The following is a 15,754-nucleotide window of genomic DNA, read 5'->3' as shown; positions in this document are numbered from 1 at the left end:
ACATATAAGTTAGAGATTTCAAGTTTTTCTAACTGGGGTAATACTGCGTCTTCATCATCTTAGATGGATAGATGTGTGCACTCTACACTTGGTGGGGTAGAATAGTTTACTTTAGGGTGTTATAGATGAATAATGTGATGGTTGGCTCTCACAATTAAGAGATTCATATTATGTGTATGTTAAAAGAAGTTTTGTAGATATGTAGTAATGTTATTGTAATATGTCCTCCCATAGTCTTCTTTCCTCTCCCCCTTGTAATAGCCTCTGTAGTCGGGGCATTTGGGGAGGGTCAGCTTATTACTAGGAGGCACAACATGACAACACCTGACCTCCAATCAAGATGTAAGAAAGTGATCTCCACCAATGGATGGCAGAGAAGGAGCTGACTGACAAAAATTTGGGAGGGGCTAAGGATATAAAAGGCAGAGCATCGGTTTTGCAGGCGAGCACGTGGCTGCTGGTCACAGGGACTCCTAGTGCTGTAATTTTTCCTTGTTCAGTCCTTTGTTGTATTTTTGTTAAAGTTTAATAAACCTTTGAAATTTTAGAAGTGAGCGTTGTTTCTCACAAGGGTAAGGCGGAGGGTTTTGTCTGTGACATCTGTCTTGCCCCTGCTGCTGCTGTTACCATGATGCCTTCCTTTTTTAGCCAAAGTTCTGCCGGTAAAATTTTTTCCTTCTGTATCACCTGCCTTCCAACTATTGCTTGCCACTGAACTTCGGGAAGTTCACTGGAGTCCTGTTTTTATAAGGTCAAGCTTGAAGGGATTAAGTGGTGTCCCTGTATGTAGTCTTGGGAAGAAGCCTGAACTTTAGATTTCTGATATCTGGTTAGCTGGCAACTATCTCTAGAGAGGGAACATCCATTCTGATTTTATGTAGTCATAATTACAACCTTATAACATCAAAGGTAGCGTTAATATATGTGAAGCACTTCTTATATTGTCCTTGCAGAATACTTGGCTAAACTCAGAACAAAAATTAAGTACAGTGTGAATTGCTTAGAACTCTCATTTCGTCACCATGCTGAGGTTGTAAAGATCTTCATTAGTGTTTCATTAATTCCTAAACATCTAAGGATAGTTATTTTACAGATGATCACTGTGGCAGTGTTGGATGAAATGAGTTTTATAATGTTTCACAATGAGGAGTATCTCCTGGTGGACTAAAGGAATAAAAGCAGAGCAAGAAACCTTGTCTACCTGAAATTATTGTTTCTAAGCTCTGAGTGGTACATGCTAAAAAAATTATTATCCACTGAATGAGAAGTCTTTTATTCTATTCTTTTGAAGCAAAATAATAACCTGACACTTCCTTTTATCCAGTGATTTTTTAGGAAGCATTAAAAAAATAAATTCACTATTTCCTACGTGGATATGAAGTCAGTTCCCTGAAATGAATGTTCAGTATAAAAACCTAATAGGTAAGAAGAAAGACATTTAGTGTAAAGCAGGTAGCATAAATTTTACTTCTAATGAGGATAAAATACATGTAAATTAATAGTTACAGTAATCGCTGTAGTTAGGATTTGTTAATGACAAAGGTCTCATAATTATATAACCAACTTTGGGTTTATTAAGACTTATAGTCTGAACTCTTAATTCCATTTTATTCCTTTAGAAGTGGAATTTGCTAGGGGAGGAGCATTTTCAAGAAGCTGACTTGCTACATGCTCTCAGCTATAGATGTTTCCTATTTTCTTCTTTGCAAAGCTGGAAGGCTTCCCATGAGAAGCTGTAAATGACCAAAATGACTGTAATGTGGGGATCTAATAGTTGAAGGCATTCCTGAGTGGACATACTGGATCTGACAGTTTCTGGCTTTAAATTGTAATAGATTTTCTCCTTCTCCCTCTCAAGTTTTAAGAAGTTCTGGTTACAAATAAAAATGATTTGTCTCCTTTGCAAGTCAGTGCATTTTAATAGCAGATTTTAAAGGCTATTTCTTCTTGTGTGCTGTTGCACATCCTCTCTGCTTCTCCTAGAATTGAATAAAAGCAGCTCTTTTGCTGTGGTTTGGCTCTTTTTGGCTTCAAGATGAGTCCTTTAGCCACTGCAGTCACAACAGTCACAGCATCCTTAGGCTGGTTTTAATTACAACAGAATCTGCAAGCATCTCTGAAGCATGGAGAAGAGTTTTACATCTCATCAGCTGTAGGTGGGGTTGAAATTGACAGTGATCCAATGTGGCTCTAAGGGTTTCCAGGGTTTTTCCCCTGCATTGTGCTGCAGTGCTGAGATAGGTTCAGTGCTGCAGTGCTTTTGTCTCCAGGTTTTCTGTTTAGACTAAGGTTGAATCCGGGGAATCACTTTGTTCTGTGGTCCCCAGTAAGGGTAAAAGCGCACACAAAGTCCTGGTATTCTACCCAGTTCTGTTCTCCTACAGGTATAACCACCCAGAAATGTATATGCTAAATATATATACTATAACGACCCCTAAATACTTAGGTGAGCACAGTAAATTCCTGTGGTTTATAGCCTGAAACACACCTGATGGTGTCAGCATCTCAAGGGCAGTTTCTCAGAGTTTTGCATGTACTGTAAGAATCTAGAAGTGATTAATAAACCCTTTTTCATAATGCTGGATTTAGGTAACTTGATTTTGCATTATAAATCTAGGAGTGCCTTGCCTAGACTAATTTTGTTTCCTTGTCTATGGTGCAAACCAAAGCAATGTATTTCTGAGCACTAGAGCACTTTCAGAGATGGTTCTTACAGAATGTACATTCATTTTTTAGTTTTTCCTTTGTCTTTATTAGAACTTCGGGGGAACTCAGGGCAATCCTCTTTCCTCATCTTTCCCCATCTAATTAGGGTTGAGAATTCAGGTACTCTAACCCCATGAGATTTAAAAAGTTTGTTTGAGGCTATTAGTTAATCATGATGAACGTGTGCCATTTTCTGCTCTTTGCTAAATATAGAGGCGGGACTGGGTCATGGTGTCCTCGGCTGTCACGGGTACCACAGGAACTTTCTTAACCAAGCTGAGCTTTTGTCTTAGCTGCAGTGATTTTGCCTTCACTATTCCAGCTGAGAGTGCTGCTCCTGAACTTCGTGGCTTGAACTCTTAGGAATCAGCTTTGAATTTCCAGCTTGCATATGTGTCAGTGGCTAGTTTAGAGCCATTTGGCCTTGTGTCAGTGAGGTTTATCCTTAAACCTGAGGAGTTCTTTTTCTCTTTTTGATATGCCTGTGTGAATATACAGACCAGTGATAATCCTATCCTTTTTCAGACTGGTTTTGTGAGTCTGAACACACTGGAATCCACTCTTGCATGCTCTCAGGTGTAATTATTTGCTGTACACAGTCCTGTTAATCTGTGCCCTAAGGAGACATTCCCATGATGAAGATGCCCAGGATCCCGTATCTGCTGTCTCCAGCACTTGATTCCATTTGCCCACTGGAAAAAAATGGATAGTCCTTAAGTACTCAAGTATTTAGTGCAGATTTTATTCAGGATTGCACATTATGTTCCCTGCTGCCTTAAGTAATTGAAACTACTTCACTACAGTCATGCAAATAAAGTAATTGCAGTGTGGCCTGGAATTAACCTGCACTGGGAACTAACTACCTTGGCCTTGTTCTCCCTCAGCCTTTCCTTTTTTCTTTTTTTTTTTTTTTTAATCAACTATATACATATTTTCAACTACTGTCCTGCTTGATGTTGATTAGCATATTCTACACATATTCTAAGTGGATTTTTATTGTGGTTTCAGTATTGCTTTTTTATTTAGTTTGGAGACACTTATTCTTTTTCTTTGTCACACATTTATCTCCTAAAATTTTGAAAGTCTAATCTCCTGCCCACCCCAGTAATTAAAGATTGGAAGAAAGATTTGTCTGGCAAATACTGCACATGGAGTGAAGTTGGAAAATGTGCTGAGGATGTCCTGTAAAGAATAGATGTTCTGGAGGAGGGGTTGGCAGTTGCATGTGTGTACATAGACCTCCACCTGTCTTGTACATAATAACCATCCATTATGCCCACTATCTGTTTTAGGTTTTTTTCTGTTTGTCAGCAATATAATTATTTGTATTTTTTTAGTGTTTCTCTCCTCACATGTTTAAAACAGCTTGATTATGACAGCCAGTTATCACTCAGTAGTGCTTTGGGGAGGGGATGCAATCACTCCATGGAGTAGTAATCAGCTCCCCTATCACCAGGCACAGGACTGCGTTCTCTTCTTATCTTTAGCAATACAAAAGGTGCAGCACCCTTTGCTGTTTTATTACAGCTAAAAGCTTTGAAGAGTTTCACAAAAGGAGATGTCACCTCTACTGTGCCTCCTTTTCTTGGGGAGAGGCCAACTGCAGTGCTATTGCTGATGCTGATGTCATTCATCTCCTAGAATAAGACTTTGTGGCATCTTCCTCTTCCCATTTTTGTCCTTCTCCTGCCACTTTTTATTGTGTAACTGGGATTCAAGGCTTGTGAACTCATCGTTTCCTTGAGTTGGATTTTGTTTCTTTGTCAGAGAGAGGGTGAATTACAGTCACAGGTACATTCTTGTTTCTGTGTATTGGTTTAAGGAAGGCATCAGCTGCTAGTTCCTGAAGGACTGGCTGTAATCCCCAAGACCCCATAAGAAACCTGTAGGCACCTTGTGGCTTCAGATCAATAACTGTAGCATGTACTGTCACCACATGTCTTTGAAAGTGCTCGAGTGTGGTTCTTCCTCAGTGCATTGGCCCTGCACTTCTTCACAGCAGAGCCAGAGCCAGGGTCTGCTCCTGGGCCCTGGCCAGTGCTTGTGGGGCAGAGGGGCAGATTGGTTGCTGGAATGTGCTTAACAATGTCCCAAGATAGCCTGTGGGCTCAGACCAAGTGACAGCTCCAGGTCTGTGCACCACAGAAGAACTTAGAGCTACAGTTCTGGTGTTGTGTTAAGCACAAGCAAAAGTGACATCCTCATTCACAACTCTTATATTTCCTTTCTTCTGTGCCTCTCAGGGTGTTTCAAAGATGACCGTATTGTGTTCTGGACTTGGATGTTTTCAACATATTTCATGGAGAAGTGGGCCCCCCGGCAGGACGACATGCTCTTCTATGTCCGTCGGAAACTGTCCTATGTCAGTGGGGAGAGTACAGAGGGTAAAAAGGTGAGTAATGATGTATTTTAACTTGGCAAGCTTAAGGTAGCATGGGATTTGGTGTTGTGTGGTAGCTGACACATCTGAAGAATTGCAAACCAAGGATAAGGAATTTCCAGCTCTGCTCACCACAAGATGTTTTACAAAATTGATCCATAAGGAAATACCATGGTTAAGGTTGTGAATGCCAGGTGACCCTGCCTTGGCAGGGGGGTTGGACTGGATGATCTCCAGAGGTCTCTTCCAACCCTAACAATTCTGTGATTCTGTAACAGCAGCAGTGTAAATGAGATGTGCTGTTATAGACTTGAGAAAATCAGAAAGTTTGCCTGCCTTTTTGGGAAGCTGATTTTTGTTCTGCCTTTCAGTGATGATGCTTTATGAACTCAAAGCACAAGTCTGTAGGAAGAGAGAAGAAAAGGAGAGGAGAGATGGTCACACTGGTATTTCTAGAAGAAAACTGGCTGAGATTACCAGAGTATCAGGAATGAACATCTGTTGGGTGTACTCAGTAGCAGAACATGGAGCTGGGATACAGTAATGAAAAACAGCAGAGAAACTACTGTATTCTCATAGTCTTCATTTAAGACAATGTGCCCCTCATAAAGAACTATTGTTCTGTTCCTTGCAAACACAGTCAGGTATCCTAGTGCTGCTGCACAGGTATTTTCCCATGAGAGATCTGAGAAACTTCTTAGCATTCCATGACAGTTTTCATCTTAGGTGGGGGAAACAGAAGCAAGAGGAAGAATGGTTTTATTGGGAATTAAGGTTGGTGGCTGTAGGAAAATAAATGGAGGAGGAAAAGACCGAGATTGATTTCCTGACACATGTAAATAATTGGCACTGTTGTTGAATCACAGGTATTTGTGCATGGTGTCTGTGAAAGTGTTTGTAACCAGCTATACAAGAGTTCTCTGGGTTCCTATGTGGTGGTGTAAAGACCCACAGTTGTCAGCTCCCTTGAGAAAAAGATTCCAGTAAGTTTTCCCACACTTTTGATGAAGATACAGAAAATTGACAGAATTATCTTCTCTCTTCTCTCTGGCCCTTCAATTTCCATCATGACAACCATTAAGGAGAAGATGGAAAAATATGGTTCTTTCTCAATCAGATGAGTGGTTTAGTCTTCAGCTAGTGTATTTGGAGCTTTACCACTTGTGGGGGAAACTTCCATCCTGATTGTTGTTTCAGTGACTATAAAAGCATCCCTGTTTCACATCAAATTATATTATGGCTTTATTCAGCCTGGTAATAGCATGGGTTGCTTAACCTCTTGCCCTTCTCAACAAGGAAAGTGAATCTCAGAGACATCCTAGTTGCTTAAATCCATTCACAGATTGCTGATCAATCTGTTTAACTGATTTATTAGCTTAAAGTGTCTGAACCTCTTGTGGATAGGTGACAGTGACATAAACCCTTGTATTTGCTCTCAGAGCATTATTTAAGCTTTTTTAAAACACCATAAATAATTTTTATTTGTGAGGAGGTTTCATAAGTGGTGGCTACCACAAAATCATCATTAGTGAATCATGTGTGGTAACAGCTGGGATGGGGAGTGGGCCTTTATGGCACACACAGCATTTTGTAACTCTCCTGTGGCTGACTGTATTTTGCATGGTTTCTGAGAATTTAACCTTTCCTGTGGCTTTGAAGTACTTTGATTGCTTTGTGAAACTTGATAGTTTGTGATTCATTGGTACTTGTTCAGCTGTCCTCCCGTTTGATTTCATTTGACTGCTTTGTAGTTCCTACTCCTCTTTTATCGGATTTTTGAGCCTGCCCAGTGCAGTGAGACAAACAACTACTCCTACACATCAAATTATGACTACATGGGTTTTTAATTTACTCTGTAGTTTTGGACATTCTTCCATGAAAAATGATGCCAAAATGCCAGTCATATTGTTAAAGGGGATGGAGATGGAGACTGGTATCTGTAGGAGTTGGATAGAAGTGCAAGCCTCCCTGCCACCCACCAAGCTGTGCTCTCATTTAGATTTCCAGGGGTAGACTGAAAAGGCAAATGAAAGGGAGAGTTCAGAGTTGTTTGGGGACATTTAGGACTAGAACTGGAGCTGGGCTGTTGGCTCCTGCTTTATGCCAGGCTGAGCCAAATGGTCTGGTGATGATTCCTTCATGGACCACATTGAGGATGACTTTGTAGTCTGGGTGTACAGTGAGGCAAGTTCTTCCACAAACACTACTACATATGTGCTCTGTGCTTAACTAGCTGCTGCAGGTTTTGGCTGAAGAATGCTGGCAGAGGTGACTCGATGCCATGTCAGCTCAGAACATTAGTTTATGTTCATGAAAATAAGATCTCTGCAGCTTTGAGGATAGCAATCATCATACTGATGGCAATGACAAAACGGGTTGAGTGGGGAGATGCTGTTTGTCTGAATGCTGACAGTGGTGGTGTTTGTGTCATTTCCATGCCCTGGTGTGATGGTATGTGTCAGTGGGAAACAAGTGTCAATGAATCCAGTGGTTCCCAAGCTTTAATGCCTGAACTGTGTGATTAAAAGTAGCTCCTGCTTGTGGGTTTGGGTTTTTCTGTGCTTACTGGAGGTGGAAGAGTGTTGGCAATAACATTTGATTTTAAATTGAAGTGTAATAGAGGATAAGCAGAAAAAAAACTTGATAGGATCAAGATCAGACATTCTGCTCAGTTTTAAGACTGAATGAGAAGGGCTTTGGATGGAGCATAGTCACAACAGCTTGAAGTATTAAATTGTACCATTTGGTATGTCCAGTAGGTGCTGGTGGAAAACTTCTCTACCATCATAAATTTTATTTTTAAAGGCCTTTTAAATTATCTGCTTTGTACTCTGCCTGGTCTAAGTGACTTTCCATTTGCTTCTCCTTTCCTTCCCACCAATTTCTAAACTGAGCATAGATGAATGAAACAGCAATTAAGCTGCTAATATGTGAATACCAGGGCAGAACTTCCATATTGAATTCTGGGCTATATCCACTACACAGACTCTTAGATCCTAGAGAAGTGCATTTAATTCTGTCTTTTCTTGGCATGTCAGAGTAACACTCTTGCAATTTTTCTTGCCAAGTTTTCAAGATAAGTCTTCTCTTGGTGTTTTAAGCAAAACCACAGACCCCCTTGTATAAGGTTCTTTGCAGACCAAGGCACTGTGTAGTGTAGCTTTTCACAAGGTTAAGGAATTTAGCCGTGTTTTATAAAGTGGAATCCCTTTGATTTGTCATTCTTTATTAAGTCAAGACTCAAAAACAGCTTTGCTGCTGCGTCTCATGCCAGCTGATGTGACCTACTGGAAAATGTAAGCCCTGATCCTCACTTCCAAAGGGTCTTGGACATTGCAGGTTTGAAAGGTTAACATGGTTGGACTTAGGATTATGATTTTAAAATGCTCTTAGGTCAAGACTGAGTATCTCTGATCTTTCTGTAGAGAGCAGCTTTACTTTCTCCTGTGAATCCAAAAGATGCAAGCATGCAGTGTTACACAGACAGCTGGGAAAGAAAGATAAAACTTCAGTGATAGACCAGCAAGTTGTATTCTGCCTTTCATTGTGTCTTGTCACTTGAAAAGGTGCCATATCTATAGAGCAAAGCAATAAAAAAGATAAATGTAAGATACCCTGGGCATATGTTCTGAGCTTGCCTGGATATTGGAGTAGTTCCTATTTTCTTCAGCATCCTATGAATGTGGAGGAGTAGAGTTGCTGTCAAATGCACAGGATAGTCATAAGGCCTGTTAAGTCTCCAAAAAGCTTAAGCTATTGATGTTGAGACTGCAGCTTCAGAGACAGAGCTGAACAGAGCCATGGTTTACATGTTATGTTCATCTGGACCTGTGACTCAACAAATACTGCTTGTAGTGTGACCAGTCAGTTTCCAAACCTAAATTATTTCAGGCACATGACTTGCACAGAAAATCACAGGATTTTCCTAACTGAATCCATAAGTCACTGTCACTGTCTGGCTGCCTGGAAGATTCAACAACCTGAACTCAGCATATAATAAAAAAACAAGTTCTAATTATCTTTCTTTGCTGGCTCAGTTCCAGTGTTAGGGTTTTTTCAGCACTACAAGCAAACAGGATGTCTCAAGAAGAGCTCTATGGTATACTTCATGACAGTTCCATGCCACCACCCAAATGCTGAAGAGAAAACAAATGGCCAAAAATTGAATCTTTTTTGCTGAATAAATTCTCTCCTTGTTCATGGGTAGTATGAGGGAACAATGAGGGAACAATTATTCCAACATATCCAAGTTGATACAGAATCAGCTGTTGTGCCTCAGCTCTTCCATTGTGCTGAACTTGCAGAGGTGTTGCAATGAGCAGGAACACTGGCTCCTGCAGAGCTCAACATCCGCACAATGCTTTTATTTTGGAACATGAAAAAGGAACCCTGGCATTAGCAGATTGATACTCTGATTTTTTTTTTTTTTTTTGTAAGATGCTCAACATCTTCAGTGTAAAGACCTTTCTTTTGCAGTTCCCCCTGCCAGAAATCCCTGTGCTTTCTTGTGCTACTTTGTCTAAATGTGTGAGCAAGTGTACAGCTGAAATACTTTCACAGTATGACTCACAAAATTCCAGACTCAGGAAGGGGTGTGGGCTGCAAGGGCATTTTCAATCAATTGCTTTATATTGCTTCCAGTCTCTGAAGAACTCTTCTTAAGCAGTCAAATAAGGTGACAATAAAGCCAGAATCAGATGTGATTTTAATATGAATGGCACTGAAATGTGGCAGCCACAAAGATGCTCTGTTCTCTGCTATAGAGAGCAACTTCACTGGGAAGGGAAGAAGCCCAGACTCAGTTTTCCTGTCTGATGAATTGTGCTGAATAATTCAGTATCAGAAATGCATCATATCTATCTGAGTCACTGGGGATTTGAGGGACAGAAGGGCACTGCTAGGCTGGGCTTGCATCCTGGAAAAGCTAAAAGCATCTGCCTAGAGCTCCCCAAAAGCCACATGAAGCCACTGGTTCATCAGAGCACTTAGTGGATTTGATCTGTGGGTTACAGGCTGGTCAACTTGCTTATTAGAGGTATGTGAAGGTCTGGGTTCAGTGTTGAAATTAATATGCAATTGAATTTGAGCTCTGGAATATCGTCATCATGTTTGTAGTAATAATGGTAATTAGAACTTGAATGATTTGATGTCTGCACCAGGGTTTCACCCACCCTGTCTTCTGGTCACTAATCCAGTTTATGCATTTCTGTAATCAACAGAGATGGTTTCAAACACACTGATTTATTACCATTCTGTAATAGTCCTTCTCCCATGACTGTGTCTGCTGCCTATGGATGTAACCCATCTTCCTGAAGCCTGCTGACTAGGTACTGCAGAAGGCACTCACACTGTGTTTTGCTTCAGGTACTTGTGCTTCTCAAGGAGCCTCAGAAAGGCTGGAAAATGATACAAGAATAAGGTAACAGTGAGCAGCTTGTTTCAGCACCGGAAAATGCAGGTTACTCTATGGTCTGGGACCACATTTGATAATGCTTAAATGGTCACATGTGTATCTCTTAGTTTATTTTGGAAAGCTGATTTTGCAGATCCATGGAGCATTGGGGGAATGAAAGTTGGTGGGATTCACATAGTGCAAGTGTGAGGCAGCAGCAAAGATGACTTTGTCAGAATCCCAAAACCAAGTCATTCTTGCCTCGCTGATACTGCTGAGCATATTTGAACTCCCAGCCCTGTCTTACTTAGCCACTGTTAACCATTGTCCTGATGTCACAACCAGGCTAGGGATTAACAGTTTCCACACCCATGTGACTTATGGTTTACACATTTTTGCTTTCCCCTCATTTGTTTGATGAGCATTTTTGAGCATTCAGACCACTGCTGTAATTTGAACAACTTGCACTTCTGTTTTTCATCTTTTATACCTCTTCTGCTAATTCTGGAGTTACAAAGGCAGAACTTGATTTTTTGGGTCTTATGGTTGAAGCCAACTTTTAATTCTATGAGTCCTGTTAGCATTTCTCAGTTGTATAATTTACTCATTCTTATAATTTCAGAAACTTTTTCATATACAATGTGCAGATATTGAAAGCAGATGTGTAGTCTTGTTAAATCTTTTGTTTTCTATGGTTGTGACTTGCCAGTCAGAAGGAATGTCTTGTGCTTCTTGAAAAGAAGAAAACACAGTACATTCAGTAGGTATTCCTTGTGATGTACTTTTGCATGAGCTATAATTAACTTTAAGGTGATTTCTTTAATATTGAGCGATAAATGTATGTAAGAGTGGGAAAAAAGTGAAAATTCAGTGAGTAAAAACACAGTCTCAAGGCAATTGCAGGATCTAAAAAAGTTGGTTGATGTGTGCCCTCAGATGGGGAGGACAAGCAGTTTTTTGTTCTAGAGTGATGAAGAACAAAGGTTACAGGAGAGTTTTCTGTCTTTGAAGATGGAGGAAGCTGCTGTTTCTAGCTGCTTTGCCCTGCATGCCTTTTACTCTTGTTCTCATTAAGAGCTAAGTGGGATGTGGCTTTTGAACTTCACCATTCAGTTCAGAGCTACTCATAGACCAATGTCTGTTCTTCCCCCAGAAGGGCACTTGGGTGGGAGGAGAGGGTGCCAGCAAATCAGATTTGGGAGATGTTTCCAGTGGTAGCTCATCTTCTCTAAAAGAGTTAGGATAATGAGCAGTGTAATTAACCCTAAATTTCAGGGGCTGGACTTGACAAATCAGAGCACTTCTCATTCTAAGGTAAACTAAATTTTTAACTCCAGGGTAGTCTTAGGTCATAAAGCCACTACCTGCAACCAGATCCATAAATGACAGGAGAAAGATTAGGTTGTAAGGAATTAGGGGAATTGCAGCAGCACTAAAACCCATGTGAGTAGTGGGAATAGTTTTGCAGGATTGAATATCAAGAGGAATAAAGGCTACATGTGAGTTGACTATTGTTCTGGTTTGAAAAGTAAAACCAGTGAGAGACTTCAAGTCAGAAATACAATTTATTAGGAAGAGAAAAAAGCTAAATACATGCAATAATACAAAAGGAAAGAAAACAACCACTGACAGAGTCAGAATACAACCTGACACTCTGGTAGCGGTGGGAGTCCAGACTGGAATGGCTTCAGTCTTCCTAAAGTGGCAGATGTGGTTCTGTCAGATCTTGTAAAAGAGTGTAATCTTCCTCTGATGGTGCAGTGGAGAAACCCCAGCTGTTCCCAGTGGGAAGCTGCCCAGATTATATTCAGTCAGGAAATGCTTGTCTCCCTCTGGGCGGAGCATCCCACAATGGGATGATGTAATTTCAACAGTCAGGCAGTGACATTGAATGTGCCATTAACAACAGATATCTTCCCGGGGTGGGGGAAGATAAGAAGATAAGAGATAAGGAGGAGGTAGAAAAGATAAGAAGAAACTGCTCACAGATGGGAAATGAATAACATCTTGCATTTCAGCCTGGGACAACTTTATTGTTTCAAGCTGAGACTGCAACTGCAGTTGTTCAGTGGAGGCAGTGAGGGATCCACTGTGTGGGTGCAGCTCCCTCGGAGAGCCCCAGGCCGAGTACCATCAGTACCTAGAAGGTACCGGGGTGGAATAATAAAGGGCTGAAAGATCTAGCATATCTTACTCAGAGTTTTGTTCAAGGAAAAAAGCTCAGCTTTGCTCTCCTTCACAACTGTGTGAGGCTTTCTCCCTAAGAGCTTTTGGCTAGTTGCCTGGAGGTGGTTTTCTATTCCCTGATTGTCTGCCCTATGCCCAGAAAAGGTTGCTGTAGCTGTAAGGTGGGGATGGGGACAGGGAGCCCTGGGGCTCTTGCAAGGGCTTTTTTCAAAGCCTCACTCCCTGGCAATGGCATTACTTTGTTCCCTAGCTAGCTTGGGTTTTTGTTAGCCTAGGCAAGAAGGTTTTTTTTCCCTTTCCCTGGCCTTGTAGACTGCGACAGCAATCCATCCTCAGCCTTTGTTTTTTTCCTGAACTGGTTTGATTTTGGTCCAAGATGGGAGATTTGACAGGGACAAATTAGCTGGGGGATGGGCAGGAAGCTGAGGGACCGCTCCATCTTGCCTCTCGATCTCAGAACAGCCGACCCAGCGAAAGAAAGCATATGGAAAATCACGCTATGAAAAGCCATAAAGCAGACAGAAGAGTCCTGCAACTTTATTCGAATAAAGGGAGAGAGTGTCCACTGGGACATGCCTGTGGGGTTTTCCCCTCTCAAGATTTTGGAGGGCACAGCCTCCTTGTATCCTACACTCCTAGCTGCATGTTGCCCTCTTCTTTTCCCCATTGGCTGAGGTATTCCGAAGGTGCAGCCTTCCCAAACCTCTTGTCTCTATCAGGAATCAGACTGTCTGGGTTCTGCAACAAAACTGTTGCTTGAAGTTAATAGACACATTAAGACACATTTCAAAGATGGTAATATCCATACCTTCAGCCATCGCATTGTTTGTAAAGACATCTTCCCTATCAAAAGGACCCTAAATACACCAGTTTCATCTGCTGTGAAGAGGAGACCAACATCAGAGATTCACCAGGTTCCGATTTGGTTTTGATATAAAATTTTCATAGCCAAACCGAATTTTATTGCTATATCTTTTATTTTAAAGCAAGCAAGCAAGCAGCACTGGGTGGCTGGGGAGTCACCGCTCCACTAACGGCACACACCACTTACAAGTTTGGCAAGGTATATCTACTGTTTTTAAGCCTACAAAGAATTTTCCAATGCGCTTGTGTTAGTCTGAATCAGCAAATATCAATAAGCTGGGATCAGCAATTTCATAATGTTTCCAGGTAGTCGTTGGCTTCCTGTCCTTTGGTTGTCTGGAGGGAGGCCTTACTGGTGTCGGCTACATGATTTTTGTCAAGTGTGTCAAGCTTTTTATTAAACGTAAGCATTTAGTTGCTCTGTTGCAATATCCCTTTAGCTGTACCCCACAACTTCCTCTATTTTATTCTATTTTATTGATCAGTTATTTTGCTACCTCATCTCTTTACTATATTTCTTCTATTTCAATGCTTTATTTGGCTATTTGGTCAGAAAGTTTCAATTGCTGATTCCACTGCCAATTGACACGAATCACAAAAACATTTTTCACAGTTTTGCCCGAGCTGCTGCGTGAACCCTTTTTTTTTTTTTTTTTTCCTTCTCTGAGACAAAAGCCAACCACCTTTTTTTTTTTCCTCTGTCCCTGGCATTTTGGGTTTTTTTTATTCCAGTGGGGCAGGGTGGGCAAGGTCTGACAGTTCAGTATCTAGCATTTATTCACCATTTTTTCCCATCCCGTATTAGCACTCTGTTTGTCAATAAACAGTTGGTTTTTTTTCACTTTCATCCATTGGTGTTAATCTCTCATTGGCAAAAAGGGATTGATGAAACCCTTATTTGTTCCAGAGTGGTCTTCTCCTAAATTTTCCTCTAAACTGAGACACTAGCACAGTTCCCAAAGTTTGTGATCTCTTGGTTGTACAGAGGGGTTGTGGGCAAAGAATTCAAGTTATTGGCACAAAAGCAAATTTTTCAAAATGGTCAGTTTTTCTGCAACTGAACTTTGCTTCTTGCACAGTTTGCAGTTGCTTTATTGCAGTGGGCTTTGTTTCAGCTTTATAGCTATTGTGGGTGTCGAGTTGCCATAGCTACTGGGCATTATGCTGCCTTTATGTGGGCTCCAGAGTGTTCCAGGAGGATCAGGTGCAACTTCTGAATAATTGATAGTATCCAGAAACAGAGAATAGGAATTTTGTCTTGGAGGGCATTCTTTACACTGTGCTCTGCTGTTACCACCAGTGAAAATTTCAGTAGCCATAATCCAAAGAAAGCTTCTCCATATGACATCTGAAAGAAAATTTCTTTTTCATTTTAGGACATTGTTGCATTGTTGAATACTGTTGTCCCCTTTGAAGTATTAACTTGGGTATAAATATTCCAGTGGAGGTTTGTAACATCAGTTTCCCCGAGTGACAGGACTGGGAGTGCACCCTTCCCACAGTGCTTCTCTGCATGCTCCAGAAAATAGCAGGCTCCTTTGATTTCTTTCTCATTTAGCAGAGACAGGGATGTCACTGGTGAACAGATGCATGAGCAGATGGATTTTGATGGCCAACTGGCCAGCCCAGCCTGTGTCCTGGTGAGTATCTGTTCTCCAGCACTGCTGGGTACCGAATGTGGCTCTGCACGTGTGGGGCTTCCCAGCTTGTTGAAACACAGTAAGCACAAGTCCTGGGATATTTGACATGCTGTTTGTTGGGGTTTCTTGGTGTGAGAAAATGCCCTTTTCCTGTGCCAAAGGTCCAGACAGCTCCTGAGATAGTCTTTTTTTTTTTCCTGAATTGCTTTTGATGTGTATGAAGAGGGAAGCCAGGAGTGACCAGTGTCTCCATGTCTGGAGGTGTGGGGGGTTTCGCAAAAGAGCTTTGTGCTGCAGGGAAGGTTTGGACATGTTTTGGTGACTTTTGGCAGGTCATAGAAAAGTGGGTTTGGTTTAATGTTCTGCCCAGCTTAGGAATGTGTAATTAGAAATTAACTGTAACTGCAGTGTTAATGTATTTTTTTTTGTCCTGCTGTGGCTTGATGGCTGATGTTTAGCATTTAACACCACTTTTTTGTTGTACCTTGCATATTTTTTATGATTTTTTCTTTGTAAGATCTCTGTCTATTTAACCAACCTTGCTGGAGCTGAAGGAAGTGCTACAACTAGAGAGAGACATTGCAA

The 15,754-nt window shown here is 41.1% G+C and overlaps 1 protein-coding gene across 4 annotated transcripts in view; it reads left to right on the top strand.

The window, feature by feature from the left end:
• The window catches only part of KIAA0930 (KIAA0930 ortholog), a 73,934-nt gene that overhangs the window by 20,879 nt on the left and 37,301 nt on the right, over nucleotides 1–15,754 (top strand). For all 4 annotated transcript variants that reach the window (XR_010999174.1, XR_010999173.1, XM_068190444.1 and 1 more), the window contains exon 2: nucleotides 4,950–5,098. Coding sequence is in view for 2 of the 4 variants with exons in the window: in XM_068190444.1 (XP_068046545.1) it covers nucleotides 4,950–5,098 (149 nt within the window). In the remaining 2 variants the exon portion in view is untranslated. The remainder of the gene's footprint in view (nucleotides 1–4,949; nucleotides 5,099–15,754) is intronic.

This window comes from Anomalospiza imberbis, chromosome 5 (genome assembly GCF_031753505.1).
Source record: "Anomalospiza imberbis isolate Cuckoo-Finch-1a 21T00152 chromosome 5, ASM3175350v1, whole genome shotgun sequence".
Classification (NCBI taxonomy): domain Eukaryota; kingdom Metazoa; phylum Chordata; class Aves; order Passeriformes; family Viduidae; genus Anomalospiza; species Anomalospiza imberbis.
Note: the sequence above shows the minus strand (reverse complement) of the source record. Positions and strands in the feature narration are given on the sequence as shown.